The sequence below is a fragment of the Capsella rubella genome, unplaced genomic scaffold, assembly GCF_000375325.1.
Source record: "Capsella rubella cultivar Monte Gargano unplaced genomic scaffold, Caprub1_0 scaffold_2, whole genome shotgun sequence".
Lineage (NCBI taxonomy): Eukaryota > Viridiplantae > Streptophyta > Magnoliopsida > Brassicales > Brassicaceae > Capsella > Capsella rubella.
Genome location: NW_006238922.1, coordinates 11,714,086 through 11,731,210, shown reverse-complemented (window position 1 = coordinate 11,731,210; position 17,125 = coordinate 11,714,086). Strand labels below are relative to the sequence as shown.

The 17,125-nt window shown below is 37.3% G+C and overlaps 5 protein-coding genes across 7 annotated transcripts; 2 read left to right on the top strand and 3 right to left on the bottom strand.

The window, feature by feature from the left end:
• Nucleotides 1–669: 669 nt before the first annotated feature.
• LOC17895004 (protein LURP-one-related 15) lies at nt 670–1,849 on the top strand. Its single transcript, XM_006300489.2, has 3 exons — nt 670–1,052; nt 1,168–1,395; nt 1,667–1,849. Exons 1-3 carry the CDS (start codon nt 768–770, stop codon nt 1,790–1,792), a joined length of 639 nt encoding a protein of 212 aa, XP_006300551.1. The 5' UTR covers nt 670–767; the 3' UTR covers nt 1,793–1,849.
• Nucleotides 1,850–3,747: 1,898 nt separating this feature from the next.
• Nucleotides 3,748–5,758, bottom strand: LOC111831841 (pathogenesis-related protein 5). 2 transcript variants are annotated; one of them, XM_023787066.1, is made up of 2 exons: nt 5,511–5,758; nt 3,748–4,594 (listed from the first exon to the last, which is right to left on the bottom strand). In XM_023787066.1, exons 1-2 carry the CDS (start codon nt 5,575–5,577, stop codon nt 3,903–3,905), a joined length of 759 nt encoding a protein of 252 aa, XP_023642834.1. In that variant the 5' UTR covers nt 5,578–5,758; the 3' UTR covers nt 3,748–3,902. The 2 variants fall into 2 exon arrangements, with proteins under 2 accessions (XP_023642834.1, XP_023642835.1); XM_023787067.1 differs by lacking the exon at nt 5,511–5,758 and adding an exon at nt 4,857–5,070.
• An 89-nt stretch (nt 5,759–5,847) lies between these two features.
• LOC17894190 (probable 1-acyl-sn-glycerol-3-phosphate acyltransferase 4) lies at nt 5,848–8,807 on the bottom strand. The gene is made up of 4 exons (XM_023787065.1): nt 8,434–8,807; nt 7,029–7,628; nt 6,607–6,737; nt 5,848–6,368 (listed from the first exon to the last, which is right to left on the bottom strand). Exons 2-4 carry the CDS (start codon nt 7,595–7,597, stop codon nt 5,932–5,934), a joined length of 1,137 nt encoding a protein of 378 aa, XP_023642833.1. The 5' UTR covers nt 7,598–7,628; nt 8,434–8,807; the 3' UTR covers nt 5,848–5,931.
• A 723-nt stretch (nt 8,808–9,530) lies between these two features.
• Nucleotides 9,531–14,908, top strand: LOC17894816 (protein ACCUMULATION AND REPLICATION OF CHLOROPLASTS 3). 2 transcript variants are annotated; one of them, XM_006300718.2, is made up of 15 exons: nt 9,531–9,992; nt 10,185–10,243; nt 10,401–10,465; nt 10,720–10,854; nt 11,323–11,371; nt 11,484–11,596; nt 11,678–11,749; nt 11,842–11,952; nt 12,351–12,529; nt 12,732–13,045; nt 13,194–13,528; nt 13,794–13,898; nt 14,014–14,151; nt 14,394–14,560; nt 14,668–14,908. In XM_006300718.2, exons 1-15 carry the CDS (start codon nt 9,682–9,684, stop codon nt 14,729–14,731), a joined length of 2,217 nt encoding a protein of 738 aa, XP_006300780.1. In that variant the 5' UTR covers nt 9,531–9,681; the 3' UTR covers nt 14,732–14,908. The 2 variants fall into 2 exon arrangements, with proteins under 2 accessions (XP_006300780.1, XP_023642832.1); XM_023787064.1 differs by lacking the exon at nt 9,531–9,992 and having other exon boundaries at nt 10,225–10,243; nt 10,401–10,469.
• A 69-nt stretch (nt 14,909–14,977) lies between these two features.
• Nucleotides 14,978–16,239, bottom strand: LOC17894625 (elongation of fatty acids protein 3-like). The gene is made up of 2 exons (XM_006300476.2): nt 15,603–16,239; nt 14,978–15,493 (listed from the first exon to the last, which is right to left on the bottom strand). Exons 1-2 carry the CDS (start codon nt 16,137–16,139, stop codon nt 15,188–15,190), a joined length of 843 nt encoding a protein of 280 aa, XP_006300538.2. The 5' UTR covers nt 16,140–16,239; the 3' UTR covers nt 14,978–15,187.
• Between the last annotated feature and the right edge of the window lie 886 nt (nt 16,240–17,125).

The following is a 17,125-nucleotide window of genomic DNA, read 5'->3' as shown; positions in this document are numbered from 1 at the left end:
TAATGACTCGATGTTTACTAACCATAATTCTAAACTTGTCTCTTCACTAAGAGTTACATTGTCCACACGGTGTTGATGCGGCCCTGCATGATCTATTCCCGTTTGAAGGTGCGATTGCTGTTCCCCTCTCATGCATGCTCTTTAATATTTTAAAATTTTAATCCATATTCTATTCAATTCTTAATCTCTTTTTTTCACAAAATCCATATTTTAGGCTTTTATGCATCTTTATTTGTTTATTAATAATGAATCATATATTTTAAAATAAAAATAAATAAGTAATATTGATTTAAAGTTGTAGAAAATTGTTAATCATATAAAATACTACATTTATAATCAAATTTTTAATATGTTTTTTAAAAAAACTTAAAAATATGATTAGGGAAATCGTGCTAAAATGATATTTGACAATTCTTTGTTAGATTTTTAAGATATATTACATAAAACATCGTTAGATTTTTCTCGGAACCGTGCTAAAAAGATAGTTGACAATTCTTCAAGGAAATCTTAGAATTATTAGAACCTTAATTAGACTAATATTGAAATATTTTTGAAACAAAAGAAACAAATATATCTATACAAGAAGTTTATACTCGTAGACTTAAAACTCTTTTTAAGTCAACATATTCTATATCCCGATATTATTTTATAAAATTATATAAGAACAGAACCTTAAACCTATCTTCACAGCATGCATAACCGATAAAAAAATTTCAAAGCAAAGCGAAACAAAATAGAGAGAGAGTGTGAGGAAGGAAAAGAAAAGAATGCAGCAGCCCTATGTGTACGCTTACCCACAAGGAGCTGGCGCTTCGGGTCATCCCCATCCCCTTCCACATACTGGAGTGATAGTGGATCCAAAGTACTGTTCTCCGCACCCTGTAGATCTGGCGATCGTGCGGAAGTTGATGAAGGTAACTCACGGTAACTTCGTGATAACGAATTTCAACGGATGCCTGTTGTTCAAGGTGAAGGACCCCTTCTTTAGTCTTCACGACAAGAGGATCTTGCTGGATGGTTCTGGAGCTCAGATCATGACTTTGAAAGGGAAGGTACGTACAACAACGTCACTTATACATATTAATTCAAAACAGATGGAGCTAGCTAGGCATGGCTTTGATATTTATTAATAATAATTAAGAGACTTTGGTGATTACGTACGTACAGATAGTGAGCATGCATGACAGGTGGCAAGTGTTTAGAGGAGGGAGTACGGCCCCGGGTGATCTGCTATACACGGTGAAAAGATCGTCGATGATTCAGCTAAGGGCCAAACTTGATGTGTTTTTGGCTCACAACAAAGAGGAGAGGAAATGTGATTTCAGAGTCAAAGGGACCTGGAGCGAGCGTTCTTGTGTTGTCTACGCCGGTGAATCTGACGCCATTGTGGCCCAAGTAAAACTAAATAACTCTCTTTCCTTCCTTCCCATCCTCTTCATCAATTGATCCTATATATCCAATCTCACTTTTGGTCTTAGGAAAGACGAGATTTTACATGCACGCATCGACATGTTTATATACCGTAGTTTATTTAGAATGAACATCGATCTGGAATAAACATGTCTATACTATACTATATATATAATGAACTGCGAGTTTGCCAATATTTTATTCATAGTTAAATTTGAGGAATAAAAATGGTAACTTTGGTTTGAATGGGATGCAGATGCACGAGAAGGAGACGTTGCAGAGCGTTTTCTTGGGAAAGGACAATTACTCCGTCACTGTTTATCCAAACGTTGATTATGCCTTCATTTCCTCTCTCATTCTCATTCTTGTAGAAATAGAATGATATTAATGTATATATTGATTTGGTATTAATTCTTACAAGAATAGCTTTACAATACGTACGTACAAACGTATTTTTATATCTAATTCCAAAACCCTAGAGAAGATTTGCCGACCAAGTAAGTTATGAGTCGGCCGGCTAGGCCCAACATACAATACGCACGTAGTCAACTAACTCATACAACTTATAAGTTGGAGACATTAATTCCCAGATTGGATATCAACGTATTGGATTGAACCTCTTGCCCAATGCCTTTGTTAATTAATACATCCGCCTAAGCGATGAAATGGAAGACTGGCTAATTAAGACCTACAAACAGGTTCATAAGTTTTGGCTCTTAATTGAATCATGCCGTGACTATGACGAGTGTTGCTTTGATCCCTTCACCTTATGGGCCGACGTTGTTGATTAGTCATAAAACCAGCTGCCGTGTGGCTAAGACCAACTATATAAGTATTTTTTTTTTCCAGCAATTCAAACCTTATGTTTTTTTTATTGAAGATTCGTTTTCTCTTTGAAAACGATTCTTAATCGTAACTACTTCACTCATGTTTAAAAAATATCGAAATAGTGTGACGTTCAATGACTTTATGCAGTTTCTAATTCAGTGACACACAGGGGTAGATGAAAGTTATTAGGAAGAATACATAGATATGCCAACAGTGGCATTTGCAAGTCAAATGAATATATATGTGAGTTTCAAGAGAGAAACATTGGAATGCACTTAATAAGTAACTATAGAATCTCTAATATTCAAGAACTAATGATGAAAGAGGCAACTGATCAGGAATATTTTCTCCCTGTATAGTCTTGACGTATGTACGTACAACAGAGTACTTATTGGTTTATTTACTTGTTTACTAAAATATCCTCTAAAAGACTAATCAAACCAGTGTAGATGGTGAGGGTCAGAACTTGTATAAACTAGCAAAAGATAAATATGTGCCGCTTAGACAAGCATATACTGTACTTTGAAACATATATATGCGAATACAAAGGTGAGATAGATGAATAGTATTGTCAAATATATTACCATTGCCAAAGTTGCGACCTGCAGCTTCAGAATATAGACGATGATTAATTGTCGGGGGAGTCCCTGAAAAACCATGAGCATTGAAATATTATAGCAGTTTGTACTTCAACTGAAATGAATTTATTAACCAAGCAGAACACTCTGCCTCGTTCGCTGGAATCTAGCTCCTTTACTTGTACTCGCAAGCTATTAAAGTGTCATCAAAACTGTAAGTGCTTTCAGAGGATATGTAAGTGAACATTCACAAACATTTTCATCAAATTTGCATGAACCATTTATGCGTCCTAAGATTTACGTAGAACATAATGCTAGGGGAAAGACCAATTAACTTCAGCTGCACTTATCTTGCATTTTTTCTTCACTGAAATATCAAATAAGGGAGGTCACAGACATAAGATTAATTAAGAGCAGCATTACTGGTTTATCAATATATACAAAATAGATGCCATTTGTGTTGATGAGCTCTGCAGGGTTATTGTAGGATTCGTTTAGGCTGCAACAGGAATGAAGAAGCCTTGCAATTGGAAACTTAAAGAAGCCAGAAACAGTACTGATCTTGACTGCATCATCAGCTCAATCTCCTTAACATAACTAACAAACCGTCTTATAGACTTTATGGAATCTGCTAGGGGGTTCACATGTTTTTTTTTTTTGGTCACCAAGGGTTCACATGTTTAAAGTACCATTCCGTGGCTTAAAAAAGTCGTCAGCTATGTCTCTTTTTGGAGAACTAAAATTTACTATCGCACTCATTTAAGTAAAGTACATCAAGAACAAATGACCTGAAACAAAGAAACCCTCTAATCTTTAATATTTAAGCATCCATCTATCTTTAGTTATTCAGATATTGATATGTTAGGATCATATGATGTAGTATATACATGTTTCTAATCAAAGCAACAATGCAAATGAGTCAAAGCGTGTGTAACAACAAAATACTTGAAAATGGAAGAGATGATTTATAGTCATCACCTTTCTTCTTAATCATCTTTATTTATTCCCCTTTCCGTACATAACAAGCAAAAGAAACGTGAGAGACAGAGAGAGAAACCCGACCTAAATTTAAACCGGAACTTCGGTTTAGGACTGGTTAGGGCAGAAAGTGATCAAGTAGTTAGACCCGGTACAAGTGAAAGTGCTCGAAGCGTCGTCGTAAGCGTAACTGTAAGCGCTAGGGCAAGCGTTCTTGAACATCGTCGAGTAATACGTCGGAGAACAAGTTTGCGGCGTCGAGTGAGCTCCGGTACAGCAAAATTCCGGCGAACTAAACGCCGCGCAGGCGCTCTTACACGCCGCGATGCTTCCAGAACCCGGATCCACGATCTGAAGCTCGCTAGGGCAAATCTCGTTGATGTCGGAGACGCAGCCTGCGTACTTGCAGTTTCCGAATCCTCCCTGAGGTTTAATCCCCATCTTGACATTGTAACCGTCGACTAGGCTCACGTCGTAAAAATCCATGCCGGCATTGTTTGATCCGACGGTGAATTCGGCCAAAGTCGCCGGAGGAACTCCGCCGCCGATACATTTAAGAACGCCGCCGCAATCTCCGGTGACACAGGTACCGTGGCCGGAGGCGTCGAAGTTGCAGCCGGTACGAGCCCAGAACCGGCCTGACCATCCCACAGGAGCCGTGAGCTGTACGGAAGCACCTGGAGCCAGTTGAAAACCACCGTCGCCGAGGGTGATGCTGTTGCCGGAGAGTGTTCCGGGCCAGACGGTGTAAGGGCAACTGTTTTGAAAAGTGAAGACGGTGGCGGAAACAACAATACCGCCTGCAATTTCAAAACACAAAACCAAAAGAATTAAGAATGTTAACTATCAAAAGACAAACTATTGTCTGAGAATTATAGTGCAATCGACGATGATGATGAGGAAGTAAATGTTGAGAAACAGTTTTAGAATTGTTTTCATTTGGAATTATACGAAACAGAGAGATGATGATGTAAGTGTAGGATGTAATAGCGAAAAGAAGATATTAAGACATAAGTGAAACAGAGAAGAAACAAAAAACAGAGTGTGTTTTGATGTTGTTACTTGTGATGAACACGAAGAAGAGAATGTGAAAACTGAAGATTTTCGCCATTTTTTTTATAAAGTATTTGTGTTTTTTATGATACGGATAACGATGAAAGTGATGATGATGACTCTTTGGCACCGTTCCTCTATTTATATAAGAGCTTGTAAGAGGCAGGGTTAGGAAAATTTTGGTAGTTTTACACACAAAAAAACAAAAAAAGTTAACAAGGGAACAAAAATCTTTGTGCCTGTTGTTTTTAATCCCATCTTCTTTGGCACTGTGAATTTTGTTTGCCTTGATGCCTTTAATAAGTTGTATATGCGTCATACGAAAGATGATGTTACTTGGTACAATTATAAATTATTTAATTGACTGGATTTCTTCTATATGTGTCTTTTATGTGTTTAGGTTTAGAATTACAATTCTACCTCTCATTGATGTTAATCAAATATACACCCTAAGAGTAAATCTGTAAATGTATCTATAGACATGTAGTTTGGTTTGGTTTTGTGTTTCTCAAATCTTTCCCAACCAAAAAAGCAAAGAAAGATCATCAATGTTGGTTTGGTCAAAACTAACCTGACCTCACTTGCACCTGCTCATATTAGGAGATAAGATGGCATGTGTACAAGCAACGGCACATAAAGAAAACAGGAGATGCTATGCTCTACCTCTAAAGCTGATCCCAATGTTTAAGTTAAAGAGCCCGAGCAACAGTCTTCTCTCTCTTTCTCTCATCACCTGCAAAAAGAAGGCAAACAACCTTTTGGGACAAAGTGGGTTTTATGCTTTGTCCATCACCGACAAGTTTTTGTTCAGATGGAAACTTCCTTTACTGGCTGAATCAGAAGTAACAACACCTTTTGACAATAAGGTTTAGTGACCTTGTTGTTGTTTCCAAATCAATGAACACAAGGGTTTCACAGTTCCAACATAGTGTCAACTTTTCCTTACAACATAGAATACAAATGATAGGTAACGGTATATCTCGAAGAACTAACAATGAAATAAGCATCCCAAAAATCTTTTCTGCCTGTAAATTCTTGATATTATTTCTTTGTATACAAAGAAAGAATTGTATGTACAACAAAGTTACTGGTTCTTTACTTTACAAGTATCTTCTCTAAAACAGCCAGGTGAGGGTCGGAACTTGTAATAAGTAGCAAACGATAAATATGTGCCGCTTAGACCAGCATATACTTTGAAACAGCTATGTGAATACAAGGTCAGATAAATGAATAGTACTGTCAAAGATATTACCACTGCAAAAGTTGCGATGCACTTCAGAAGAGAGAGTTCTTCTCCTGGTCTTTGATTGGGAAATTGTCCCTGAGCATTGAAATCGGATAGCAGTTTGTCCTTTAACTGAAATGAATCCATTAACCAAGCAGAAGATTCTGCCTCGTTATCTGGAATTTCCTTCAGTGGAATTCGCCGAACGTGGATGTGAACTTCTGAAGGATCCGTCCCAAATACATTGTCCATGAAAGATGGGCAGCGAGGCTTATATGCGATAGTCAAATCATATACTGCATTTCAAAAAGATGACGTAAGAACAGCGCAAGATATTGAGTATAAAAACAACAATGCCTTGTTCAGTTGCTTATGGTCATGAGGTCCCACATGGGATCATTGGAAACATAGAAAATATGCATGGCATCATAATGTCATCAAAACAATAAATGTTGGCATAACATGTGGCTTGAGATACTACTATATACAAGGGAACATACACGACCATTTGATCATAAATTTCGTGGACCATACCTGCATCCAATGAGTTATGAAGAACTTCTAAGCAGACGCCAAAACCCCTTGTTTTTGGTAAAAGTACGTTTGATAATGCTGGAAGACCAACTTCTGCTGCAAATTTTTGGCTTCTCTTGCATTTCTCTTCACTGCATATCAAAGTAAGGAAGGTCTCAGAAAAATGAAAGAAGATAGATCATGAGCAGCAGTTCACACATTCATGCATTAGCAGGCAATTCCTGGAAATGAGGGTTACTATCATATTTTGCAAGACAGATGTTCAGTGGTTTTAAATATCCTACCAAGAAAACACCATACGTTACTTTCAAGGATACAGATTAATTACGAATTAGATTATATATCTAGAGCAGTTAAACATACGTTGCAACTTGATTGTTATGTTGGTTCATATGTAAAATTAGATAGGAAGCATATCATACGTGAAATCGGTTCCTTCTGGGAATAGAGCAAGCCATAAGGGTTCATGAGGATCCTTAAAAGATGAAAGCATTTGAAGCAAAACAGGTTCATCGACCTCCCGCTTCCTCTCCACGGGTATAAACTCCAAAACATGAAAACCCCAGCCAAAAATAGGCAATCTCATCAAGCTGCTCTTAAGAACGTATTTGATGTAGCCAAGACACCCTTTTCTCAACGCAATGTTCCACACATACATCCAATCCACCTCTGTTCTGTGATTTGCAATAAGCAAAACACGTTTCTCACCCGGAATGCTGTCACCAGAGAACACCACAGTTGTCCCGTTAACCGTTTCAAACAGGTAAGGCCACAAAGCTAGCCAGAGACCAAAGATTAACGAGATAACTCTCCTAGATTGATGCACACTCAGAAGCCGTAGCCCTAGAGCAGCTACTGGTGAAAAGTAGAGCAGGAACATAAAAGCAGTAGACAGAAAGACCAGTAGGATCATCAGACCCCTCAGAATCCTAATCGGAGTCAAGGGACGGTTCTTTAAGTTATCAGGATTCAGATGCCCGCAAACTTCCATCTTTATTTTTCCAGATAAACCTCAAGACAAACTGCAGCAATGAGAATCAAATATTACTCAGTGCCACCTTAAGTTCCCCCACAAAGTTTGAGTTTTTTTTTTGTTTTGGGTAAAGACAAGCATAAAATTGCAGACAAGAGACTAGAAAAACAATGTAAGAGCCTAAACATGCAAGTTGAGTAGAACCAGAATCTAAATTCTAAAATAAACGCAAGAGCTGAGCTCTCATGTCTTTCATAACTGTGACCCACATAATAGATCCTTCCCCAACAATCATGTATAAAAGAAGTTTAGAACTAAACAATATATCTAACAACGACCCAGAAGACATAGGGATAAGAGATCCCTAACCAGCACATCCTTGAATATATAATATATATATAAATAAAAAAAACCAAATTTTCTCCATTTGTATAAAACTTACAAAAAGGAATAGTTTTGTTTGCAAATTCGAATCTCAGGAACATAAATTAACCTCTAAAAGCAATTATGAACCGAGAATTGGGTATCTAATGAACTCAGTGGAGGATTAGAAGCGAATAAAGATGAAGATTCTTAGATAGTTAGTATCTAAAGCTTCATAATTCCGAATCCAATTGACTACTATAATCACCAATATTCCAAAACAAACACGCAGAAACCACGGATAAAAAACATATCCAAATTGGGCAAAACTTGTCAACACCGCGACTAAAAATTCAGATCCCACGTGATATGAGATATCAAAAGAGACAGAGCAAGAGAAACACTTCTCACAGTATCTTTCGAGAAAAATAATACAAGAACAATCTGAAAGCCCACGAGGAGGGAACTCGAGGAGAGAGAGATAATGGTACCTGGATGAAGTTTGAAGAGCGGAAGAAGTTGGCGAAGGACAAAGAGGATAATTGTTAAATCATATGGAACAGAGGAGGAATACGAATCTCTCAAAAACGAAGCTTCAGAGAAATGTCCGTCCCGGGTCGGATCTAATATTTGAGACTGTGGGGGTGATCAGAGACGACTAGGTGCACTGTAACGTAGCGATGTGATTCGCTGGCTGCGAAAAGGTCAAAAGCTACAAAGCCAAGACAAAATCCACTAAGGTGACACTTGCGACCCGATACAAATTCTCCTGACGTCTCGTTACACTTTGTAAACTCAAACGTGAAGCAAACTCTATTAATTATACTTTCTCACTTTATTATTATTATTTGTTGTACCAAACAAACAATAATAAAATCAAGCTTTTATTGATTTTTATAGTTTTTTTTTTTTACATTTAATTAGTACGATATATCGCTGGATTTTTTTTCTCTAAATTTTGGATCTGAAGTTCTTCTTTTATATGAGGGACCATATTTTTTTAATATAAAATATATTATTATTTATTTTCCTCTATAAGATATGTGCTTAATTAAACATACATGCCTTGGCAAAAAAAAAACACACACATAATGCTGAAGAAAAAATCGTGTATCCTGGTTTGAAAGAATGTGTTTTTTAGATTTGATTTTTCAAGTCGTATGTTCTTTTTAAACAATATACCAAAAAGAGTCGTATTTTTCTCTAATTGTTTTTTTTCTAGTGGTTGATAAAGAACTGTCATCTGGTAAAATATATTGGACTCATTAATTTAGTAGACTAAAAGATATTTCTTTCTCTATTAGTATAAGGGAAGATTTGATTATGAAGAGATCATTGACCAAAAAAGTATACTATGTTAAAAGTTATATCAGACCAAAATATGAGGATGTAGTTCATCGTTTCAAAAGTAATATTCGCTAACGATTCGTCAACTTAAAAACTAGGGGTCCATTCTAACCAAAAAAAAGTAGGGGGTTCATATTGGAAAATAGTATAATACGAGGCTAAAACATCAATTAGTAGTAAACATGAGGATTTGATGACAATTAGCAAATTCACGGTGCCGGCGCTGGATATTTTTTTTGTCACTCTTCTTCTTCTTCTTCAGAGTTATCGGGAGAACCTCAGACATGCTCTGCTCCGATCTTAACCTTCGTCTGAATCTCATCATCTATCTATTCATGTGACCCGATTTGTTCGTGTATTGTAATAATAAGTGAATCCGTGGGAGCGGAGCTATGCAGCTTTCTATGGAGCTTCCTGTTTTCTCCACTCTCCGAGTACCATTGTTCTCTCGTTTAGCTCTCGTTCCTGCTTTTGGCATTCCGTTTTCGTCCCATGGCGCTACGGCGCGATTGAAATGTACGGCTCGAAAGGCGCGTCGGGTTTGTGTGACATGCTTGGTGAGGGATTCGGCTCGTGTGGAGACGTGCGAGAGAGATGAGCATGGAGCTGAGTTCATTGAGGTCGTTGTCATCGGTAGTCGCAAGGAGTCTATCATAAATTCTTGCTTGGATTCTCCTTTTCCTTCTCTTCCTCTCCGCTTTTGGTATATACTTGATTCTGTTTTATCTACTACAACAAAGAATCCCACTTTGCGTTTTTACTCTAATTTCCGAAATCCTGATGGTTTCTTGTTGCTGCCTTCTACTGATGAAGCTTATGGCTTGAATGGATTATCTACGTTCTGTGTATTCATGAAATTCACCAAATTTTTAACTGGCATCGCTACTTTTTTCAGGAGTATTAGCAAAGACAGCTCTGGAGATTTAGTGTTACAGCAGCGGTCCAATCAAGAAGGTTCATAATCTATTTCTTACACTAAAAATCTTAGTTTAGTTAGCTCTTCTGCCTTACTGTGTTTCTTCTATTAGCATATATATACAGCTGGCTGTTCAAGAAGATAATAAGGATATGCTACCTTTCTTACCTATCGCTTCTCTGTTTATGTTTACAGATAATTTTTCCAAGACCATGAATTCAATTCAGCTGATACAATCACGTCCAAGGGCCTTCATCCTTGTTTGTACTTTTCTACCTATCATTGTTTTGTGTTCTGTTTTACAGTTGCGTTAGTAGAATTACTTGTAGGACTCTATCCTTTTTTATAACTGAACAAGATACACAGTATGAATTGATCATTAACAACCATGCTTCCTAAGTTTCCATATTCTCTTAATGAATCTGCTAATGGTTTTCAAGTTTTCCAAAATTTTAATTTCGCGGAACAGTAACGGCCAAACATCTGATTCTGGTTAAACTATTCCCCTTGCCAGGTGGCTAGTGCTGGATATGGTTCTGATCAGGTTGAAGCTATGAATATTCTTGCTGCAGTAAGATCTGGTGGTAACTTAGCTGTTGCTGTGCTGTTAAAGCCTTTCAGCTTTGAAGGCCGAAAGCGTCTAGAAGAGGTAGTTTTTAGTTGCTTTTAAAGTTGTACTTGTTTGGTATGTCTCAAGAGAGCCCATTTGGAAGTTCGCTACCTAGTTTTATTTTCTATCAATTCCTTTTCTGAGACATCTTTTTTAGCTGCTTTTACTGTCGCAAAGTCTTGATTATAGGATTGTCACTTCAAAAAGTAGTTAGTTATGTCGTTTCGTTTGGACGGTTTTCCTGGAGCTGTTAGTAGAACTTTTATACCTGAATTGATAGAGAAGAAAAATAGGTGGAGAATTTTCGAGTGGCTTCATGTGTTTCCAACAGTGCACCTTCCCAATTTTCCATCATCGCCATGTCCTGTCAACAATCTTATATTGTATACTATTTCATATAACAAACTAAAAACAGTCCAGAAAATGGCATCCCTATCTGCAAACCTACATTTTGTATCTTTAGTTGTAGTCTTTTCCCTTTTTTCTAATTTCCCAGGTTGTGTGCAGGTTAACGAATTGGCTAGAAAACTGCAGCAACACACCAATTTCTGTATAGGTACTATTATTCGTATTATGAAAGATTTTTCTGACACAATAGTGTAAGAATAACTGCCTTTTGTTTTAGTAGTTCTGCTGACCATGAACTGACTTTGATTTGGGCTTTTTAGATATCGACATAGAGGTTTTACTACAGAAGGATTTGGTAACTTTGGACGAGGCACTGAGAAATGCAAACAATGCTGTTTCCATGGCAATAAATGCAGCTTCCGCTCTGATAAGTGTAAGGTTCCTTTTCCTGCTGCAGCTGTCTTTCACAGAATACTCTCTTTTTTTTGTCATTTTTGTATATGGGTTTATTCAGGGGATACATGGAAACTTCATTGGCGTGATGGATAAAGATATTAAAGAACTGGAAAGTTCAGAAGTTACAACGGTAACTTTCTTGGAAAATTTTCTTTTGGTTTTAGTGATATAGTCATTCCTGTTCTTGAGATTTCTTCAATCCTTCAACTCTCTTATGTCCAGATTCTAGAAAGCTACAAAGAGGCAAAGGTTGGTTTTGGAGTTGGCCACAACCTTAAGACTTCGATTTTACGAGCTATATATGACTCCCCATTCTTTCGTCCTGGTATAAAGGTATTTCTAATCTCTTGAAGAGCATCGCATAGAAGATTCATCCGTCCTACTTAAGTGCTTGGCTTGATTATTTTCTCCTCCTGTACACTCTTTGTTGAGTTGTTTCCCTCTTCCAAAAAGATAAAGTAGATTGGTCTAATAATAAAAGTATTAGTTTGAGGATTTATCTGATAACTGGGATTTGGGAATAAAAAAACTAAACATAGTGACCTATAAAAAAACCGTTAAAAAAGATAGCATCTCTCTCCCTAAGGAGCAAGGATGTTTGAATTTTTTTGATTGTGTGTATATTGGCATTTTTACTCTAAAGATATGCTCCTTAAAACTATTTTCTTATGAAATTACGTATTCAAATTTAAGCAACCTTTCATCTCAACCATGCTTTTTCTAACCTGCAGGATCTAAACGCTATTATATGCATTATGGCTAGTTCGGTGCCTCTCCAGAAGAAGGATGTGAAAACAATTCTTCGTACTTTTCGTCAAACAATGGAGTACACTGGAGATATTATAGTATCTACTGTTCATGAACCTGATTTGGAGCCTAAAGTGCGTGTCACAACGTTTTTTATTAGAAGGTGGGTATTCATAACAGCTTACAATTTCAAGCTCATGCATATGGTACCATTTTTAGCTAAAATTCAACATATAAACGTAATTATATGGTCTCAGCATTATTAATTTTTTTTATTAAGTTCTATAATAGTTTTGGTCAAGACTCAGATTTTATTTCTCGTGACCACTTTTATGCATTAATGCAAGTCGCATATGTCATCACAGTTCTTCAGAAGAGGAAACTTCCAACAAAGGCAACATTTTTTCTGGTCTTGTTCCTTATGTTTTAAATATCTTCACGAGATATCGTTCACAGCTACAAAGAGAAACTAATAGTGGACTTAAAGAGGTGCCAGTTTCGATTAAAGATTCAGCAGACCCTACTGACTTAAAAAGATCCAGTCAGAAAGTTAAAGGATTTGAAATCGACTCTGAGGACCTCCTCGAAGTTTCTGAGAACAGTGATAGTGAATACCCATTAAAAGAGAGAGAACCATCCATAGACAGTCGATTGGAGCTCGAAGATGAAAATATAGAAGGTACACAATTTGAGGACAACTTTCTTCAGCTTATTTTTGTATGTAGTATTGGTCGAGATGCTTCGTTACTTGTTATTTACAGGATGCTGAAGTAGTGACCTCCTAAGCCTAAACAATTTTAAAGAATGGTAAATCATCTTTTTTGTAGATTATGGTGCTATCCAGAGGGAGCCAATTGCTAATTGGAGTATGGATCCGGGATATCAGAATGAGCAGAAATGGCCAGCTAATTCTGGAGACACTGCAGTGCTTAGCCTGGGTATTGTCAACCTTCCTGTTGGTGTGAGACATTCAAAGAATTTGAACAGTAGTCTAAGTGTCGCCAGCCAACCCTCGAGGAAGGCTGATTCGAGAGATGAATCATTTTTCAACCCTGATGGCTCGACTAAAGAACCTAATGATACTGCATCTGGCCTGCTAGCTGAGAAATATGCTGATTTTACAAAGCAAAAGAATTTATCCGCTCGAGCAGCATCTATGCTGGTAAGTAGCAATGTTGCTGTCTTTGAGGTTAATAAATAAATTCATCCTTTCACTAGTAAAGTGGGTTTCTTTTTTCGAACAATAATGCATAGAGAAGCAAAAGCAGTCCCCTTTGTTCAGTCTGTTACCATGATATTGTATTTAAGCTTGCTGCCACAATCATAGTACATCTGTTAACATTTTCATGTACTAATTACCTTGTTGAACATCGTCCAAGTCTGATGTCAACTGACAGAATTTTCCATTTTAATTCTTCATCATTTAGGAAGCTGAACGAGATTCATCAAAAAGATGGAGTCCTATTCTGGAGATGCAGTACAGAGGAGGACTGTTCAAGGGAAGGTGCCAAGGAGGTCTTCCCGAAGGAAAGGTAATCCGCCTTGTTGGCTTTGTTCATTGTAGCCAATTCATAAATGGACCCTTGTCTTATGTTTGAGACAGTCTTCTTAGTTCATCCGAAAGTAATGGCTGGATATTTCCACCAGGGTCGTCTGGTACTTGGAGATGGAAGCATATATGATGGAATGTGGCACAACGGTAAAAGATCTGGTCTCGGAACATTCTACTTCAAGAATGGAGACGTATTCCAAGGCACATGGAGAGAAGATTTAATACACGGAAAGGTGATATAGTCTATGACCTTTTTGAATTTGGATTAGCTTATTGTCTATTAAGACTACACGTGTACACAAACTGCTTAGTATCACCAAGTCCCTAAGACTTTTTCAAGCTAGTACCAAGTAAAACTCTTTTTCTACTTCCCTTATCTATCAATTAGGTATGAGAAGTGACTGTAGAAATGGTTTCTGTTGTGACGTAAAGATGTCTGATCAGACAGACACAACTTTTTCATTTCATCTTGCAGGGGTGGTTTTATTTCCACAAAGGTGATCGATGGTTTGCAAATTTCTGGAAAGGAAAAGCCAGTGGCGAAGGCCGGTTCTATTCGAAGTCGGGTGAGATATTCTTTGGACATTTCAAAGATGGATGGCGGCACGGGCAGTTCCTCTGTATAGACGTGGATGGAACAAGGTCAGTGACTCGTCAAAAACTCTTCTCCTCTGTATCTTGGTCACAAATTAGAGCAACCCCATGTTTCTTAGCCTCTATGTTCATAATTGTTGGGCTTTTTTCGACAGATACTCTGAGAGTTGGGACGAAGGCGTTCTTATAGACCGGAAACAAGTGGACGCCGAAGATTAATTATTTCCGACAATGTTGTACAGATAAACCTTTGTCCTTTCTCAGTTTCTCGGGTTATTAGGACAAAACGTAAATTCATAAAAAGTGTTCCTTTGACTTAACTCCTTATTAGGCTCTTTGATTAGGTATGAAAAAGGAAACAAATATACTTACGAAGTTACCTGACTTTTTCATTTCCTTGCAACCTGAGAAAAGAGACGAATCTTGAAAATATCAAAGTAAGCTACTCTTTTATAATCCAAAAGATATTTATATTTATTTTGTTGATCTATAGAGTATCGGAACAACTATACAATGAATCCTATTCCTATGTAACAACACTAATCATCATACAACAACAGAATACAAAAACCTGAGCTCCAATTCTGTATATTTTGGCTGAAGCAGATTTGTTTCTCCGAATGAGAATAATATAAATTATCAATAATACAAAAATGATTGGAATTTTTATACTTTTTATATGGTGGTGGTGGGCTTAGCCTTGGTCATGGAACGCGTCTTGCAATAAAACTTCAAGTAGAGCAACGATATAACAGCGTTAAGAACGGAGTTAAAGAGCCAAGCACCGATACCGTTACAACCGCCGCGTTTGACCAGGTGTATACATAAAACGCCTACGTGGCAAACCGTCATACACCCCAACAGAATGGCTTGACAGTTAACGACGAACGGGAAACACGCGCCGCGTAACCCAATCTCCGTCCAGAATCTGTACCCGTACACAACGGCGTACGATACGGTCGTCAACAGTATCGCTACAACCTATTACAAAACAAAAAGAAACACACGGGAGCACGGTCCGATTTAGAATACATTCGGTTGGGTGATTAAATTCCGGTTTAAAGTGTGGTGAACCGGATTATTGTTTTACCTGAAAAGATTGGGAATATTCGAGCCAGAGGAAGGAGATACAGAGGAGAGAAGACTGGTTAATAAGCTGGAAGAAGCTTAGCTTACGACGTCGTATCACGGAGAAGAAGGTGCGGAGCAAGTGAAGGAACCGAGAGAGGTAAAACACGTAAGACCAAAAAAAGACGCGCCCCGAAGCGCGTGTGCCTACGGGAAAACAGAGGAACCATTGGAGAGCGGTGGTGCGCGTACGCCGCCATAGCCAACGCGTGTCTCGGATCTCTGCAGCGGCCGAGAGGAGGATACCGACGAAGATGACGGCTGAGATTACGGAAATAGACAAGCTGTGCAGGGCTGGGATCAAACCTAGGGAGAATCCGCGGCGGCGGTGACAGAGGGAGAGGATTACGAGGAGGAGAAGATGGAGAGTGACGGCAGAGATGACGTAAGAGGAGACGGCGGCGAAGAGGAAAGACCAAGTCGAGGCGTATGATAGGGTGGGACTCCAACGGAAGTTAACGATGGTAGGATGCTCCGCTAAATAGTAACTCAGCGTCATTGATAAACCAAAATCAGAGTAGTTGTGTTGTGAATGTGATGAAGAAGATGAAGCAGTTGAGAGATGTGAGGTGGGAAAATGAGAGATTGTGTTAATAAAAGGTGTGTGAGTGTTATGTTTCTGTTTTTTTCTCACCGGCTTCCTCTATTTATATATACTCTAATTTCCGTGTGTTCCTCCTTTTTTGTGTGTTAGAAAATAAAATTTCGAATACGACATTGAACATGTCACGGTCAAAGTTGACATTGTTTAACGAGAGATTAATCATTAGTTAATGGCGTTTTATTCCTACTCTTTTCGTCTTTTAAGCTATGTTTAAAGTTGTTAGATTCATATTAAAAACATATCATTTTTCTGTTTCTTGTAAAAATATTATTAAATATAACAAATTTAATCAATTAAAAAATATAATATATAATATGATTGGTCAAAAATTATGAATTATATTTAATTTTTACATGCTAAAACAGAACATAAATCAAAACGGAGTTAATATAACTTTACTTCTTGTGAAATAATTTCATATGTTACGTTTGATACTCACTCTTTTTTTTTCTTGTTTTTACGTGAAATGTCAAAAAATTGTCTAGTTATGTAATTGAAGTCATTTTCATATAATTAAATCAGTGACGTTTTAAATAAAAACACACTACTATTTTATTTGCCGATCGACTTAGAGCATGATTAATGGTAGACTCTTAAATCTTGATCTTAAAATTAATTTACCAATAAGTATAGAAAAATAAGAGATAAGAGTTGTATTTTTGGTTTTTGTTTTGGGATGTCATTATTGGTAGGCTTTTAATTTGTGGTTCTTAAAAAAAAAATTATGTTTAAAAAAAAAATCATGTTATTCATGTAAACGAAACAATCACCACAAACAATCGGATCAATTCTTCTAAATTGGTGTAAACCTGTTACAATCGATGGCTAAATATACAGACAAACAAGTGATTAATCATAGTTTTACAAAAAAAAAAAAAAAA

Coding starts and splice junctions, on each gene's coding strand:
- LOC111831841 (XM_023787066.1), bottom strand. CDS start 5,577: ATGAGAGAAAGAGAGAGAAGACTGTTGCTCGGGCTCTTTAACTTAAAC. Junction 4,595..5,510: donor CATTGGGATCAGCTTTAGAG/GTAGAGCATAGC, acceptor TTGAAATTGCAG/GCGGTATTGTTGTTTCCGCC.
- LOC17894816 (XM_006300718.2), top strand. CDS start 9,682: ATGCAGCTTTCTATGGAGCTTCCTGTTTTCTCCACTCTCCGAGTACCA. Junction 12,530..12,731: donor ACAACGTTTTTTATTAGAAG/GTGGGTATTCAT, acceptor ATGTCATCACAG/TTCTTCAGAAGAGGAAACTT. Junction 13,899..14,013: donor GAGGTCTTCCCGAAGGAAAG/GTAATCCGCCTT, acceptor TATTTCCACCAG/GGTCGTCTGGTACTTGGAGA.
- LOC17894190 (XM_023787065.1), bottom strand. CDS start 7,597: ATGGAAGTTTGCGGGCATCTGAATCCTGATAACTTAAAGAACCGTCCC. Junction 6,738..7,028: donor CCAGAAGGAACCGATTTCAC/GTATGATATGCT, acceptor TTTGATATGCAG/TGAAGAGAAATGCAAGAGAA. Junction 6,369..6,606: donor TCATAACTCATTGGATGCAG/GTATGGTCCACG, acceptor TTTGAAATGCAG/TATATGATTTGACTATCGCA.
- LOC17895004 (XM_006300489.2), top strand. CDS start 768: ATGCAGCAGCCCTATGTGTACGCTTACCCACAAGGAGCTGGCGCTTCG. Junction 1,053..1,167: donor TCATGACTTTGAAAGGGAAG/GTACGTACAACA, acceptor ACGTACGTACAG/ATAGTGAGCATGCATGACAG. Junction 1,396..1,666: donor CTGACGCCATTGTGGCCCAA/GTAAAACTAAAT, acceptor AATGGGATGCAG/ATGCACGAGAAGGAGACGTT.
- LOC17894625 (XM_006300476.2), bottom strand. CDS start 16,139: ATGACGCTGAGTTACTATTTAGCGGAGCATCCTACCATCGTTAACTTC. Junction 15,494..15,602: donor AATATTCCCAATCTTTTCAG/GTAAAACAATAA, acceptor GTTTTGTAATAG/GTTGTAGCGATACTGTTGAC.